General features: G+C 38.0%; 2 protein-coding genes across 3 annotated transcripts in view; one reads left to right on the top strand and one right to left on the bottom strand.

Annotated features, from left to right (window-relative positions):
• Arhgap6 (Rho GTPase activating protein 6) overlaps nucleotides 1–17,049 on the top strand; it is a 257,159-nt gene that overhangs the window by 114,745 nt on the left and 125,365 nt on the right. The window lies entirely within an intron of this gene.
• Nucleotides 7,298–16,729, bottom strand: Amelx (amelogenin X-linked). 2 transcript variants are annotated; one of them, XM_026784885.1, is made up of 6 exons: nucleotides 16,676–16,729; nucleotides 14,816–14,863; nucleotides 13,374–13,418; nucleotides 12,667–13,104; nucleotides 9,018–9,062; nucleotides 7,298–7,327 (listed from the first exon to the last, which is right to left on the bottom strand). In XM_026784885.1, the coding sequence occupies exons 1-6, from the start codon at nucleotides 16,727–16,729 to the stop codon at nucleotides 7,298–7,300; spliced, it is 660 nt and encodes a 219-aa protein (XP_026640686.1). The 2 variants fall into 2 exon arrangements, with proteins under 2 accessions (XP_026640686.1, XP_005358767.1); XM_005358710.1 differs by having other exon boundaries at nucleotides 12,667–13,032.

Raw genomic sequence — 17,049 nt, 5'->3', positions numbered from 1 at the left:
AGTGGAAGGAAGGAGAAAACTGACTTCCATAAGGAGTCCTCTGACCTACATGAGCTCACACATGTCTGTGCGCTTGCACGTGCACATACACGATAAATAAATTTAAACAATTTTTAATTAGATTCTTTCCCTTCTAATAAATAAATACACTGTAAAGGGCAACAATGAGGTGCTAAATTTCAATTATGAGGAATACACTGAGCTCTTCTGCTGGCACTAAGTGGCATTTATTCACAGATTAAGTGGAATTCAAGAACAATTGTGTGTTCTGAAGGGCTGTCATAGAGGAGGCCATGAGCAAGCAGAGATGGGAGCTGCTAGCAGGTCAGTGTTGGAGGCCTTAGGGAGGATCATGTCTGTACCCTGGTGCTTGAGCAGAAGAAGGTCCCCAATCCTACTTCTAGAAGACTGTGGTCCTAGTTCTATTCTCAAATAGAAGCCTGATTGCATTCCGGTCCTTAAATTGGCAGGAGTAATGGAAAATTCAGAAGGGCCTTCCATCCATTAGGCAAGGATTCTTGTCAGGGGATAAAAATCAGCATTTCATTCTCTCTTTAATGAAGCAGATTTATCTAAATAAAATTCACCTATCATATAATTTGCCCATTTAAACTGAATAACTCAATGATATCTCCAGGGAGCCACTCCACACTCTGTTGTAGAACCATTTCATCCCTCCAAAAATAGAGTTGCCTCCCTTCATCATCACTGCTTCTGCTCATCCCCTGAATCCCTGGAAACCACCGACCTGTCGCTCTAAAATGTGCCTGCTTTGAACATTTCTTGGAAATGGAATCACACAATCTGGTCTTTTGGGCTGGCTACTTTTCAGTCAGCATCATGTTGTCTGTTCACACACCTGCACATTTGGATACAAATTTACACTCTCCATTCTGTTGAGTCATAGAACTCTGCCCTAACATTTTGAGAAACCACCAAACTGTTTGCCAAAGCATTTTCCATTCGCACTAAACAGTGAAGTCTAATGCTATCGAATCCTCACCCACGCTTCTCTGTGATGCTTATCCCCCATGGTTTTGATTTGCAGATCCCTGATAGCTGGTGATACTGAACACCTCTTCCTAAGTTTATTGGCTACTAGTGCATTTTTTACAGTTCAGATTCTTCACCCATTTTTCTTGGGCACTTTTCTTTTTATCATTGAGTTGGAAGAGTGATTTGATATATTCTGTATAGGAGCCCCTTACCAGGAATGTGTGTGAGCATTTCTTCTAGATAGTTTGTCCCTCGTCCGACATTCATATTGCATTTCTAGTGTTTCCTCTAAACAGGCAGATGTCGATAAAATCACTTATCTCAAGATTTTAACTTTTAAATATTGTTCCCTAAGAGAGCACTCGCCGGGCAGTGGTGGCGCACGCCTTTAATCCCAGCACTCGGGAGGCAGAGGCAGGCGGATCCCTGTGAGTTCTAGGCCAGCTTGGTCTACAGAGCTAGTTCCAGGACAGGCTCCAAAGCCACAGAGAAACCCTGCCTCGAAAAAACAAAAAAAAAAAAAATAAGAGAGCACTCTGCATCTCTTGACTTGGTATTCCTAGGAAGGCCTTTCAGAGCAGAGAGATCCCCAGGGTTTCTGACTCAGAGAATCACAGTGACCCAAGGCCTTCTCCCGCCCAGGGCCTCTTGTCATGCATTCCAGCTGGGGAGAATGGCTGGCTGGCTCCTTAGGAGCTCTCTGTGGGGTGTTTGAAGATGGGGCGATCAGTTGTATCTGAAGCTGCTCTTGCTACTGAGATGTAAGGGCCCCAGAGAGGTATGATATCATATGTGTGTTTCAGAATATGCATGTTGTACCGCTTGTGAGAAGCAGACTAAGACCAGAGCCAGCATGATACAGAAAGCTTCAGAAATAAATGTCCCCATAGAAGGAAGGGGAGGAAGGGGAAACCATGGGAAAGGAGAGATGCAGTCATACTGGATGGGTTATTTTCACTCAGTTCACTCCATCCTGTGTTTGCATCTTCTTTGGATGGCCATTAAGATGTCTCTCCTCCAGTTACTCTGGAACATCTACATCAGTGATATAGGTATGAATAATTTGCATTGGTATGTATTTTGCTTTATGGATATAAATTTAAGGTCAATCTTGTTATATGTATATTTCTGATCTTGATTAAGGGATTGTGATGGTGTAGCTCATTTAAATCTGTAATGTATAATTAAGAAATACAGGTTAATAGATAATCATCTATAGTAGTCAAGTTTGTAGTCATGAGATAATGGGCCAGGCAGTGATTAAATTAATACAATTTCTGTGTGGTTATTTCACGTGTAAGCTAGCAGGGCAGAATAGAACAAGGGGCCCCCCTCCCTGCAACACATCAGTGGTTCTCAACCTTCATAATGCTGCAACTTTTAATATGGTTCTTCATTTGGGGGTGACCCCAATCATAAAATTATTTTCGTTGCTACTTCATAACTGTAATTTTGTTACTTTTATAAATATAGCGTAGATATCTGATATGCAATCCTGTGAAAGGATCATTTGCTCCACCTCCACCAAAAGGGGTCGCCGCAACCCGCACGTTGAGAACTGCTGCACTTAAAGAAGGCTTGGGGCCCTCAAGCCAGGCTAACTGAAATGAAATGTCATTGCTGAAACCATTCATATTTTTGTTGCAAACTAGAAGCACATCTTAAGTAGGATCCACTACCTCTCTTCTGAGTTATTTCTTCAGCATTTGAAACTTGACTTTCAAATACATATGGCTTAATAATGTGAGTGCCCATGTGATCTTCTAGCTTAACATTATTTTTGTCACAACTAAGGAAACAAGAGTCCCGGTGGATAAGACTTCGGCAGTGTCATCCGAATGGTCCATAACAGATGTGACATCATGTATCATTGCTGCTGAGACATTTTTGAGCTTCGTTCTTTGAGTACTATATATAATGACAACAGGCAACAAGAGAGGGTGTTGCCATAGATGCTGTTGACTTTGAGACATTATGAACTTTCATTATATACTGGTGCAGAACCCCAAAATGATGCATGTCACCTTCCTTATGGCTACCCCATTGAAGGAAAGCAGTGGTTGATTGATAAAACAGCATAAGCTGTTTAAAGATGACAGAGGCAGCCTCGGCAATATACCTTACTAGGCCTCATTATTTCCATATGTCTTATTTTTCTTACATCAGAGAAAATCTCTAAAATTCCTATTTTCTTAGTTTTGAATGTTACCAAAATGTTCACAAAGCTAAGCTTCTTGCTGTTATCCCATATCCATATGTGAAAATTTCTTTGAGTCTCCCCTGAAGTACCAGTAAGTATTAGTTTGGTGATTTTTTTTCACACCATCTTGGTGACATCACAAACTTTTCTAAATGTTGGCTATGTAAGACATCAAACATTGTGAGCATTTCGATTCGTTTCTATAGAGTTCCCTTTCTCAATCACGTGCATAGGCTACTATACTATATACATTCTTTAAATATGTACAAAAAGATTATTACATAAGTTGTTTCTGAAGAAAATTTACTGCTCTTAAATTCTGATCTTATGCAATTTGTTGAATGTTTCCAAGTGCCAGGGAAGGTTTTCTATTGTGTTTCTGATTACTGATAATAACAGCCATCAACTAAATCAACTTGTCCATTTAGTTTCTTGCTTAACTATTATTATTCATTCAGAACACTTGTTTTCTACCTGAATGAGCCACAAAGGCAGAAAATGTTTTTCTCTCTCAACCATTTCTGTAAATCTTGTGGACAGAAACTATACCTTTTAGCAGCGATGTTTTATAAGTATTTGAAAACTGGGTGCTGTCTTTTAAGAAAAGGAAATAGATTTTGAAGTTTTCTGTTGTACCTATTTTTGGATGTGAAAAATCATTTGTAGAAACCAGGCTGAGGCCAAGTTCCTCATCACAGGCCGAAAATGGGATTTTGTAAACCTGTAGAGACTGGATTTGTTATTGCATGCAGCTGTGCAAATTTGCAAACATTTCCTTCTTTCCTTCTCCAGTCAAAACCCAGTAGAAGGAGCCAGTTTGGACTGTTGCCTCAGTAACTAACATTTGTGGAAGCTGCAAAACAGGAAGCAAAGTCTAAGCCTCTCTCTCTCGCTCTCTTTCTGTGTGTGTGTGTGTGTGTGTGTGTGCATGTGCACATGTACATGTTTTCATTAAATCTTTGAACTTTTTCATCTATTTTAATCTAGGCACTTAAATTCCAGGTAGAGAGAGAATATATAAACTAATTAGTTATGATTAAATATCATGCTAGGGACATTTAAATGGTATTTTCATTATCGTCATCCTAGTGAATTTCAGAGAATCATTTAAAGGCTTCTAAATATGTGTTGCATGTGCCTGCAGAAGGAAGCCTGAGAAGGGGAAAGGAAACATTTTTAAAATGGCATATGAGGATTCCACACTAGAGCTTTCTCAGAACTAACCAATGAAAGAAAGACAGTTCCTTCTGTTTCCTCTGAGAACTGTTCTTGCATTTGTTTCAGTTTAACCACTGGAATCAAAAGAGACAGGAGCCTGTCCAGAACTCAAGATACTCCCCAAAGTGAAATTAACACCCTCTCTACTCGTCTCAGTGTACCATGTATCAGGAGAGCATCCATCATTGTACATCAGTTTACGTGATCTTTTCTAAAGGCCATCTCTCTCTCATCCAAGGGAGATTTAGTTCTCCGCTGAGAGGTTTTCCCAAGATGTGTTGTGACTAGTACTATATCAAACAAATTCTGTGGTCTTCCCGATAGATGATAAGCTTCTTTGGGTAGACACAGCAAAATGCTTAGAAATTGTTCACTATGCGCTCTTGGTAAATTTATAGCCCTGATATCTCTAGGGTGGGGAGTGGAAAGTTATGTTGGTATTGGAGGTACACGTTTTAAAGCATCTAGAATATCAGGTAGGAAGTGGTGGGTATCATGCAAGATCACAGTGGCAATAATGTCAAAAATTACAGATCTCCACATTGGAGCCTGTTGCATAGAAAACTTTTATGATATGTAAAAAATTTGCAATCAATTAATTCTACTTCCAACTGTGCAGCATTCCCTTTGCGTTGTACAGTCAAGAGACCCCATTTGTGAATATAAGAATTGTATCTGGGGTCTGGGGAGATGGCTCGGTTTATCAAATGCTTGCCAGGCACCATTAGAATCTCAATTCAGATACCCAACACCCACATAGAAAGGCATGAGAGTGGGTATCTGGAATCTGGAGCACTGGGGAGGTGGAGACAGGTGGATCATTGGAGCTTGGTAGTCTTTAAGAATTGGTGTGTTTCCAGTTCAGTGAGAACCCTTGTCTCAAAGACAAACAATGTGGAAAGCAGTAAATAAAGACATCAATTTCTGGCTTGCAGATGCTTGAATACACACACACACGCATATAAATGTGTAAGCATTCAAGCATGTACATGCAGCAGACACAAACACCCACTCACACACACCTCCTCTGAAAACCTACAAATGACTGCATCCCGCAGGGATTGAATTTAGAGGCTATTTATGGCTGTTAGCTTGGTGTTTTGTGGTACTCCTAATAGTGGGAATGGGTATGTCTCTGACTCTTTTGTCTGCCTTTGGGCCTATTTTCCTCCTATTGGGTTGCCTTGTCTAGTCTAGATATGAGGGCATTTTCCTTGCCTCATTGTATCTTGTTTTGTTGTGTTGGTTGTTGTCTCTTAGAGGCCAGCTTATTTCTGAAGAGAAGTGGAGGGAGGTGGAAAGACTCATGGCTGGGGGGAGAGGGGAGGTTGGCGAGGGAGCAGCAAGAGATGAGTGCAGAGAGAGGAAACTGTGGTCAGGATGGGTTGTATGAGAGAAGAATCTATTTTCTTTATTTTTTAAACAAAGTTTTTTATTTTAAATACCAATCCCAGTTCTCTCTTCCTCCCCTCCTTCTGCTCCCCCCAATATCTCCCCACTCCACACCTCATCCATTCCTCAGAGAGATGAGACTTCCCAAGGGGAGTCAACAAAGTCTGTCACATCACACTGAGGCAGGATCAAGGGCCTCCCTCTGTGTCTAGACTGAGCTAGGTGTCCTTCCACAGGGAATGGGCTCCAAAAAGTCAGTTCATGCAATAGGGATAAATACTGGTTCCACGGCTAGTGACCACATAAACTGCCCAAGCCACACTGCTATCACCCTCATTCAGAGGGCCTAGTTCAGTGCTATGCAGTTTCCCCAGCTGTCAGTCCGGGGTCAGTGAGCTCCCTCTAGCTCAGGTCAGCTGTTTCTGTGGGTTTCCCCATCATGTTCTTGACTCCTTTGCTCATATTATTACTCCTCCCTCTCTACGACTGGATTCTGGGAGCTCAGCCCAGTGCTTAGCTGTGGATCTCTGCATCTGCTTCCATCAGTTGCTGGATGAAGGTTCTATGATGACAATTAAGGTAGTCTGATTACAGGGGAAGGGCAGTTAAGGCACCCTCTCCACTATTGGGTAGAATCTAACCAATAGAAGAATCTATTTTCAGTTTAAAAAAAGACTCAAAGAATGATATCACTACATTTTATAGATGAGGAAATTGAGGGACAGAGAGGATGAGAGATTTGTAAAACTTTCCATAGCTATGGTCATGATTATGAACCAGAAGCTCTGTTTGTAAAGTCTGAATACCAGCAACCATACTCACAACACAGGAAACCATCTTTGAAGTTGTGTAGACACTTGACTGGCCTCAGAGCACCCAAATTCCACACTCAAATACAGGATTTGGATGTTTTATGGTGAAATAATTGAATATTATTTGAGATATTTTTGGCTCATAAGGAAAGGTAAATACTTAAGCCTGTGGTGTTTTCTTCCCTCTCCTTATCTCTCCAGTCGCTTGTTTCCTTTCTCTTTTCCATTAAAGGACGGAGATATCTGTAAGAGGGATTTATTGATTTTGATTTTTTAGGTAAAGGATCCAGTTATTGTTTACTATGGTAAATGTTTGGGGGCCAAAATGACTGTTGTTACCATGTTCTTTACCCCTCACTTCTTCCATCCCACAATTCCCAATAATTATATATCTTTTATAAGTATCAGCTGTTTCATATGAATCTCTTGTGAACTCTTCTCATAAAGCATTTTGAATAACTAAATTTCAGCCAAAGACCCCTACTCATAAAGCTACTCACTTCTTATTGCTTTTTTTTAAAAAAAGGGGGGGATAGGATTAACAAATATATCACCCCAAAGGAAAACAACAAGCAGCAAGAACTTCACAACAAATGTAAGCCGATGAGAATTTTATTAAAGCAATATTGAACACTACTACATGCCATTATGTTCTGGAAAGGTAGGAGACTGGTGAAAATCATTTTTCTGTTGCCGTTTCCATGTTAAGCTGTTAAGAAAAGTAGAACATTGCATTACTTTAAAAACCACCACAATTATTTTTATCTCACATAACTTTTTATGTTTGGTGCTTAAGTTCATTCTTGGTATTGCCTGCTACTGTTTGCTACCAAGGAGCAAACATCAGGTTGGGGGGGGGGTCTATAGTTCCATTTTGTATTGAGTTAGGAAAGGAGGTGTAAACGTGTTTCTTGAAAAAAAAGGAGAAACTTGAAATATTTTTCTTGAATTTTAGTGAATAAACTATGATGTACCTTGGTAGGAATAGTTAATGCCATCACTATATAATCTTTAGGTGGTTGGAATGGAGAGAAGGCCTATTTAATATTTCAAGTTGCTCAAATGGTACATATCTTCACATGTGTCCTTTTACTATAGGTCAGTCTAATGGACTTGTGTATGTACAAGATGTATATGCCCTAATAACACTGTAATGTCTGAATCATAAAACAGAAGATAATGGAGTTTTTTTTTTCTGGAGTTTATGGTCAATAAGTCTCCATCAAAATTGAGCAAAATAATTTTCTTAGTTTCACTTTTTCATCAGCCTAAACTTTCACCTCTTCCCAGCGAAGTTCTAGGTCCAGGGCAGACCTAACCTACCTCCAGTCCAGATGTGGCTGGCTCAGGGTCTGAAACCATTCCTTTAGTGTCAAAACAATTCTATTACGAGCAGGGAAAGGAATTTATTTCAATTCCAGATTTGTCTGTTTTGAAAGGGAACTAGAGGAGAAACCGTTGTAGTGTATAATTGCTTGACAAAAGAAAGAGACAGAATTTTCCAGTTCTTAGAAAACTTTCTTTTAAGATTATGATCTCTGACCTGCTTAGGAAATAGCCTCTTAGGGAGAACTTCAGTTTTAACCAGTCAATCTGGTTTGTGTCATCTTTTGTCTCAAATCCGTGAATTAATAAATAAGCTGCTTCTGCCTCAGAAGGAGCACTGATAAAATTTTAAGTTCTATTAGCAGTGTCTTAGATCTGTGTTGCCCAATATGGGAGTCTTCTGCCCAGTGTGGGTGCTGAACATTTAGAAAATATAAAATATGGCCAAGAAACTGAGTTTCAAATTTTATTTCTTTTGAATTTTAAATGATATAAATGCCCCAATATGTGTGTGCAGTTTAAAACATCACATTGCATTGTAATTCTATGTATCTACATGTTGATTTGAGTAGTATGGCAGCCATTATTTTCTTTGATAAATAATAATTACTTACAGATTTTTTTTACAATATCTATCCTCAGTATTTACTCTTAAACATATTTTTGAATATGTGAAACTATGAGCATTTTACTGATCACAACCATTATTTATTGAAGCTGAACTCTTCAATATGGTACAAACCCAATATCATAAAACATTCAAGAAAAAACGCATAGGCACCCAAAAGTAAAGTTTGTGAGGTACATATGAGCAATATATTAGGCATTTATTGAAATTAGGATGTTATTTAATATGAAAAATATTATAAAACCTCAAGTTTTAAAGGTTTATCTTATAAACATTGTCATATGCCTATGACCTCCATGCCATTTGAAGCCAATTCAACTCCAACAGAATTTTATCAATGCTAGCACTAAACGTACACATTGGAGTGGACATATTTGAATGAAAGAAGAGATTATAAATGCATGCCTGTTAACTTAAAGTAATAAGAAACAAAATGTCTACATACCGGATGCCTTGGCATGCCCTGGTACCACTTCATAGGGTTAAGCACCTTAAGAGAAGGAGACATTAGAATGCAGTTGATTTAATTTAGTTTCATATAAACTAAATACTAAACTCACTAATGCAGTATAAAATATATACTCACTAATGCAGTCCTGTCAGTATTGATAGCCTGAGAATGTGCCTTCTACAAAAGAAAGAAGCTAAAGACATGTCCAGTGCTCCTATATCAAGTATTATGTTACTAACAATCCAGCACATTCTATAAGTTGTTGTCCATGGTCTGGGCAAGTACAATCACCCTCATCTTTTAGAGATAGTCATGAAGAGTTAGAGTCAATTTATATAACACAGCTACAAAAATGGTAATTCTGTTTAAGCTCCTTGGCTCATGCTTCTCATTGAAATATCAAAACATGTTGCTGTAGGTGGTCCCAGGGATGGGTAATTTCAGGCCACAATGGTGCCACCAATATCCTCAGGAGTTTTTATTTTTCTGCTTCCAACTTTTGATCACAAGACAGCAGACACAGCTCCATGAGTCACAAATTCCAGACAAATGATCAAAAAAACAACACCCTTTTTTTCCTAGAGTGTAGCTATACATCCTTTGATAAAAGGATTCCTAATTCCTAAGAGTTCTTTGTTCCCAGAAACTTGTCCTTTGTTCTCATTTTATATTCATGGTCCACTACAACCTTTCCCTCAACTAATAAGAGACAAGCAGTATTAAGTTATGGTAACTGATGCCATAGTTGGTGTAAATGAATGGACCTTCTCTCCCTGGGCAGTAGAGAAGACACATCTCTCTCATGAGTAGTTGGAAGGCCATATGTTGGGATCAGTTCCAGCTCTGTCAATGAGGAATGAGTTGTAAGCAAGCTGATGAACAGCTTTTAATTGTGACTGCTATGTGCCGTAGGATTAATGCCATTTGGGCATCCTTTACTGTTGATTAGCTATCTTATTGCATCCCTTTCTGTAAGGATAGGCAATTACTGTTTTTACTATTACATATAGTATAGTACCTAATCTACTGAGTGCTTGAGAAATATTTAGTCAATTGATTAAAAGTGGCCTATGATAATTGATTAAATGTTTTCTTACCTTTCTTATTGCATTTCAGTTTTTTAAAAATCAACTTATTTGTCTGCATATTGATACCTTCCCAGTAAAGTTATGTTTATACATTCCAGAAACTGATTAAGGGACCTTAAATCATGAAGGTACTGGAATAAAGTTACTGTGGATGCTGTGTAATATAAACCCTGCAAAGACTGTTTACAATTTTGTGTGGGTGTAAGAGGAAAAAATGATTCAAATATAAATATGAGTGGGAAAGAAAACTTCTTTTAAGTCCATTTTATGCATCTGTTAACGTTTTGAAGACCATGCGGTAGGCTTCATCAGCTTAAAGATTATGAAGTGAAAGAAATGACTTGTGTATAAAATCACTGCAGTTCTCTGTTTGAAGCTCCATTATTAAATTTTTCTTAGGCAAAATGATTATTTCAATAATTTCAAACTCAGTGAAATACTCTACATATAACATAATTTCACTGAAAATATTTTTTTCTGTAAAATGAGTTCAAAAGACCAGATTTTGATTACTAATGTGGTGTGAAGAATAAAGCTAGAGCTCCAAGTCCTAATTTGATTTAGAATATAAGCAATTCTTAAAGTTTATCCTTTTCAATGTAAAGAATTTTTCTTCTAAACTGGCTTTCATTTGGTTCAGGTTCAATGACTATCATGCTGAAATTTCTTTAGCTTCCTCAGCTATTTGTTAATGATGTACAAATTTCTATTTTTAAGAAAAGATTTGAGATACTATAAAGGTTCTCTAAGAAGACATATAGTCATTATTTGCCTGCTAAATGGTCAATTTGTAGGAGCAAATGACCAGTCCCTACATTATTCACAAATAGTCACTTATAAGTTCTCTCAAGTGATAGGAAATTTTAAATTTAATTCAACACAAAGACATGAATGATTTTTAAAACATTTTATTATCTGCTAATGATACTTATTTTTAGTTACAGAATTTACTAAGTGATTGTAGGCACAAATCATTGTGTTCTTGAGTTATTCCTAAAAACAACCGAAGTATCCACTTCGGTTCTCTCATTTTCTGAATTTTTTAATCCTGAAAAAATATAGCAAAAGGAACAATTAACATAATTTACAAACAGTCCTAGTGAATACTATTTACAATAATAAGTTATGGCTTCAGTTTTGTAAAACAATGTACAACCATTGAGTTTGATTCTGTAATTTCTGAAGTTCCTCATCTTGCTATTAAGTAGAAGTTCCTTATGTTCAAGCCTCTAAGACATATTATTTAATGATATAATAGTAGCTGCCACCTTGCATCAAGTGTTTCCTGCTGTAATCTCATTACTTTATTTCATTTTAGATAAGGCAACTCTAGGCAATCATCAGGATTTTTTCTCTAATTTTAAGCAGGAGAGAACTGAGTCTAAAAAGTTCATACTACCTCCCCAAAGTCACCTTTCCACAAATAGTTTGGGCAAGATAAAAACACATGATCACATCCACAGTGTTAATCATTAATAGAGACACAAATAAACCCCCTTTGCATGCAAACAGAGAACATGTACTTAGTCTATGATAATCAGGGATAGCTACCAGGTTATTGAATTCTAGTCAACTACTAAAAGCTCTATCTCATTTCATAAACAGGCATAGAATTGTGAAGACATGCATGACAGTATTCTTATAAGGAAACTATGGCAATACTATTTAGAGTTGTCTGTTTTTTCCTTTCCCTGTTTTGAAGAAGGGAATCACCTCCAAAATAGAAGCAACTTGGTACCCTACCACCACTTTCTTTTTTTGAGGGAAAAGCTAGGACTAGAATCTAGGTCACTCCTGCCTCACTTCTCTTTGATTCTTAGTAGCAAATCATTAATAGCATTTATCACATTTGAATCCATGTGCATAGTATAATCACATCATTTCATATATATATAACCAATATTGTGTGCATAAGGATCATTTCATTAACTATTCTCACTTGTTTGTAAGAGCTTTCTGTAACACGGGAGCATTTACTGCTAAATTGTGACAACCTCTTGTCAAACACTTAGTCTGTGGAGTCCTGGTACTGAAGAAGAACCTAACAGTCTCACTAATTTAGCCACTTTCAAGTTGAATGATCACTTTAGACAGGCAATTTTCCTATAAGTCCTGAAAGATAGTTCCCCTCTACTTCTTTCATCTTGTTCAAATATTGGTTCTCTTCATTCTCAAAAATTACTCCTTTTATAGTCTTCCTGTAGTTTTAGCCTCTTCAAACTAGTCAACCCTTTGAAATGCTAGAAAAAATGATATTCACCTGTTCTGTTACTCTTAAATGGTTGCTTTTCAGTAATGCAGAGTCTGCTGATAATTCAATGATTAGAATTTAAATTTACCACAAAATCCATGGTGCTAATTACCAAGACATGTCAGCAAATCATTTGTGAAAAAGAAGGAAAAAGATACAATGTATGCTTGGACTAACAGAAGCAAAGACCTTGAGTGTCTGCAACTCTGGGGTCTGGTTTGTTTTGGAACTCAGAACTCTGGGGCCAATTCTGTGAAATCGCTTTCCTAGGATTTGTCTGTTTCTGGCTTCAAGGTATACTCACCACTTCTTCCCGCTTGGTCTTGTCTGTCGCTGGCCAAGCTTCCAGAGGCAGCTCAGGAAGAATGGGGGACAGGGGCTGCATGGAGAACAGTGGAGGCAGAGGTGGCTGTGGTGCCAGGGGCTGCATGGGATGCAGAGGTGACTGGGGCTGCATGGGCTGATGAGACTGGGGTGGGATGGCTTGGGGCTGGAAGGGCTGCTGGAAGGGCTGCTGGGCAGATGGAGGGATGTTTGGCTGATGGTGTTGGGTTGGAGTCATGGAGTGGTGGCCAGGAACTGGCATCATTGGTTGCTGGGGGGCCACTGGCTGTTGAGCTGGCACCACTGGGAGGTGGTGATGAGGCTGAAGGGTGTGACTCGGGGGATGCTGTTGAGACAGCACAGGGATGATTTGGTGGTGCAGCCATCCACCCATGGGTTCGTAACCATAGGAAGGATACTGGTGAGAAACAAAGAGTCAGGTTTACCATTGGCTCAGTTGATTTCTAACTGGAGAAGTAGCAGTAGTGTTTGTTATTATGACCTTATGAATATTTTAGTCATTTTTTCCTTTGCAAGAATTTCTAACAGTGTACACAGATATGACCTTTTACAAACTAAAATTCCCATTAGTGTTTGTAGATGGAGTAGACATGATATTTCAGTTAAAAGGGAATTAAAATGCATGCCTATTCTCTAAAGGGAATGAAGAACAAAATGTTTACATACCGGCTGCCTTATCATGCTCTGGTACCACTTCAAAGGGGTAAGCACCTTAAGAGAAAGAGACATTAGAATGCATTTGATTGTGTTTAACTACATAAGAACTAAATACTAAACTCACTAATGCAGTATGAAATATAGACTCACTAATGCAGTCCTGTCAGTATTGATAGCCTGAGAATGTGACTTCTACAAAAGAAAGAAGAAGGTAAACATTTGTTGGATGTTTCCTATGTGTCAGGTACTGTGTTATATCCATCCCATCCACTTTTCATGTTTTCTCACATGATCTGAGGCAGGTATCACCCTCACTTTTATAGGTAATGTTATGAAAACTCAGGTAGGTTCATTCACTTAGCTGAAGTTACAAAAGTAGTAATTCGATTTAATTCCACAGTTCCTGCTCTTCATTGAAAGAGCAAAACAAACAATTAAAAATTTATGACACAACAATGTGATATAATATTCATTTGATTCTTTCTTATTTCATATCACAAAGGAGAAAAAAGGTGGAAACCTTTCCTTTCATCCTTAAGACATAGATTTCTTGATCAAATATATCAACATTTTAAGATAAAACAGTAAAATTTGCCTCAGATTCCTACCAGCAATTTTCTTCAGTTTATATAAGTAAACAGATTCATATCTTTATCTGAACCTGTGAGATAAATAAAGAATTTCATCTCTCTCTAGACAGTATTGCCTTATTAGTTAGACTCAGATTTATAACTCTCTTGTATGGTACATCATTTAATCAATACAACAAAAAACTACTAACCTCACTCAAGTTATGAGTGGCATAGCTCTTTCCATGCCCTTTATTATTCTCCAAATAATATTTTTGAAATGTAGTTATCATTGTCTCCCTTCTCTAGATGAGGAAACCAAAGTTCCATGGGGAAAAATAGATCTTCCCAAGGTCATAGAATTTGCATGCCTTTGAGGAGACCCCCAAACCCTGTTTCTAGAATTCTTCTGCTTTCTGTCACTCTGAAGAGACTCTTTGAAACCACTTTTCCTTGATCACTTAGCAGAGCCAATGAGAAATGCCCACCGCTTGTGGATGTCTTTGAATCATCAATTTTTCCAGCTAGAAAAGATTTTAACATCTTACTTACTCCTCGAATTTTATAGGCTGGCATAGAACAAGACTGTTGAAGCCGAGTTCAGTTGCTGCCCTATCATGGAGCCTTCCTGAGTGGTAGTTCATGGTGGATACATTTAAAACTAGGTTTAAAAGTAGAGGCTGAGTCAGAGTGATCAGGTAGAAGGGTGCTGGGAAATGCAGATTTGAGGCCATCAGTCGGGGCTTAAAGCTGCTGGTGGGAACTGAAAAAGTGTGACCATTTGAGAAACATCTTGAATGAAGAATCAATACACCACTCTTTACAGATCTCAGGACATCTTTAACTCAAACAATGGTCAAAATTAGTAAATAGAAAAATTACCTCATAGCTTAAGTTGATATAACCAGGGCTCCCAGGATGAGGTGGTAGCTTTTTTAGAAAGGGAAGAAAGCATATTGAAAGAAAAAAAGGGGGGGGGGGACAAAGAAAAAGGAGAAAGAGGAAAAGAAAGAAGAAATTAAGTCAATATCAATTGTTCACATTAAGAATGTCTAAAGCTTTTTTTTTTTAAAAAAATATATACATAGTACAGAATGTATTTGAGGTCTACTTTTAGCCTGAGCATGTATACTGTGGTGGAGAAGCCTTCTCATTTTAAAGAGGCACTGATTAGCTAAATGACTTTCCCAGGGGTCATAGTCAAAGAATCCTACCCATTTCCAGCCACCCATTTACTTGTTGATCAAACTCCCTCTGTGTTAGGAAAGAGGTGTATTTCTATTACACAACTGAAAAATAGCAACAAGCAAGGAATCGTTTCACCTAGAGTCCCTTTAAAGATCAGCTGGTTAAGTTTTGAAGTATCAAAGGGCTTCCTAGTAATTAACATGCAAAGTAAATAAATAACACCCTAACTCTATTGTTCAATGTGAGAACAAGATGAGAGTAATAAAATATAAACATCCTAAATCCATCCCCTGAACAATAAAATAATGGATGTATTGAAGATCAAGGCCAACCCTTTTTATTATTCTATTAATGATTTATGACAGAAATTTAGAAGTTCCAAATAAAAATCAACCTGGACAATTTTCTAAACCAGAACTGTCTGTGCTTCTCAAAGTGGGGTCAGCTGACTAGGGAGTTGTGGTTGGTGGTGGGGGCAGGAGACAGAAAGGAGTGAGCATAAAGCAGAAAACCTCCCTCAGACACAAAGCTACTAAAAGGTCAGTTCAAATCTACTCTTCCAAAATGCTTGTGTTTTGCAGCCCAATTTATTCACTCTCATCTGAATGCAAATGAACATTAGTTAGGTAGCTGTCTTCCCTATTTTATCTTGATATAAGCTCTCTGAGACTGGGGTATTAAAAGGGGGTGAATTTATAAATGTCAGCTTCTCAGAGAACAAGGAATCATCAAAATGCAGGATTTAAAGAGCACATAGCACAAAATCTTGGTCTTTTGTGTGAGAGAAGAGAGGCAGGTATACAAGCTTACTGGCTTCTGTTGTACCGAATATTCTTTATACCACCAAAAAGCTTTGCTACTGTATGTTCTTAGCTTCCTGCCATTATGTACCTGTGTCTGGAGAGTGGGCTAGGCTTCCTGGTCTTTGGTACATTTGAACAGTAATGTACAGACCTTCTACTATAACTGCTTGCTATCTATGCATTTGGCATAAGCAGAATTCCATAAACGTGCTAAGGTCAAGTCCTACCTAAGGTGTAAATCAATGCACCAGAGTGGGAGGTCCTTGGGGAAGAGTGAGGTGGTACAAGTCGGAGTATCAAATATAGAAATGTTACCTCCTTAAGGCAAGAAGAAAATTTGAAACTTGTGAGGAATTAAGTCTTAGAGATTGGTTGGATGTCACATTTGCCTAAGGTTGAGTAAACACTTTCTCTGGAAGCCTTTCAAGGATTCCTTCAAGATTACTCCTTGTGGAGACAGCAGTGGTGCTTACAAGGTAATTGTTATGGCAGAGTTCTCTGGGGCTAAAATGCTTGTTAAAATGTGGAGTGCTTGGCCCTGTTTCAGCCGTACTGAGTCACAATCTGTGGTGGAGACATTTGTGGGTTTCTTTTTTAAAAGTTCCTTAAGGGATTCTTCAACACTTAGACACTTGGGGATATTAGATCTTGTGCTGAATGAAACCCTGAAATCCACCAACCATTGGGGGCAGATTTATATTTCCAAGCTTGTGAAATTGGATACAGTCAATAAAAGGGGTATTTTACTCACGGGCATAGCAAAAGCTGCTCCCAGGAGGCAGGCAAACAAAATCCAGGTCCCCATTTCTTGATGGTTCTGAAATGGAAATTAACACCAGCCATTTAAAAATGTATTTTTATAGGAATAAACATAATTATGTTTCATACATTTATATAGTCCACTTTAGTGTACTGATAATAAAAAGATGGGGTTCTTCTTGATAAAGGACTTCATTCATATGTGATTCCCATTTTGAACCTATAGCATTGCTTCTCTATTGTAATTATGCTACAGAGGCCTTTCAGTTTAGCTAAAGGTTAAAAAGTTATAGGAAGACAAGTTATCTACCAAAATGTTTTTGTATGCCATTTTTCTGTATATATATATATATATGTATATATATA

The sequence above is a fragment of the Microtus ochrogaster genome, chromosome X, assembly GCF_000317375.1.
Source record: "Microtus ochrogaster isolate Prairie Vole_2 chromosome X, MicOch1.0, whole genome shotgun sequence".
NCBI lineage: Eukaryota > Metazoa > Chordata > Mammalia > Rodentia > Cricetidae > Microtus > Microtus ochrogaster.
This window is presented reverse-complemented; position numbering and strand designations above follow the sequence as displayed.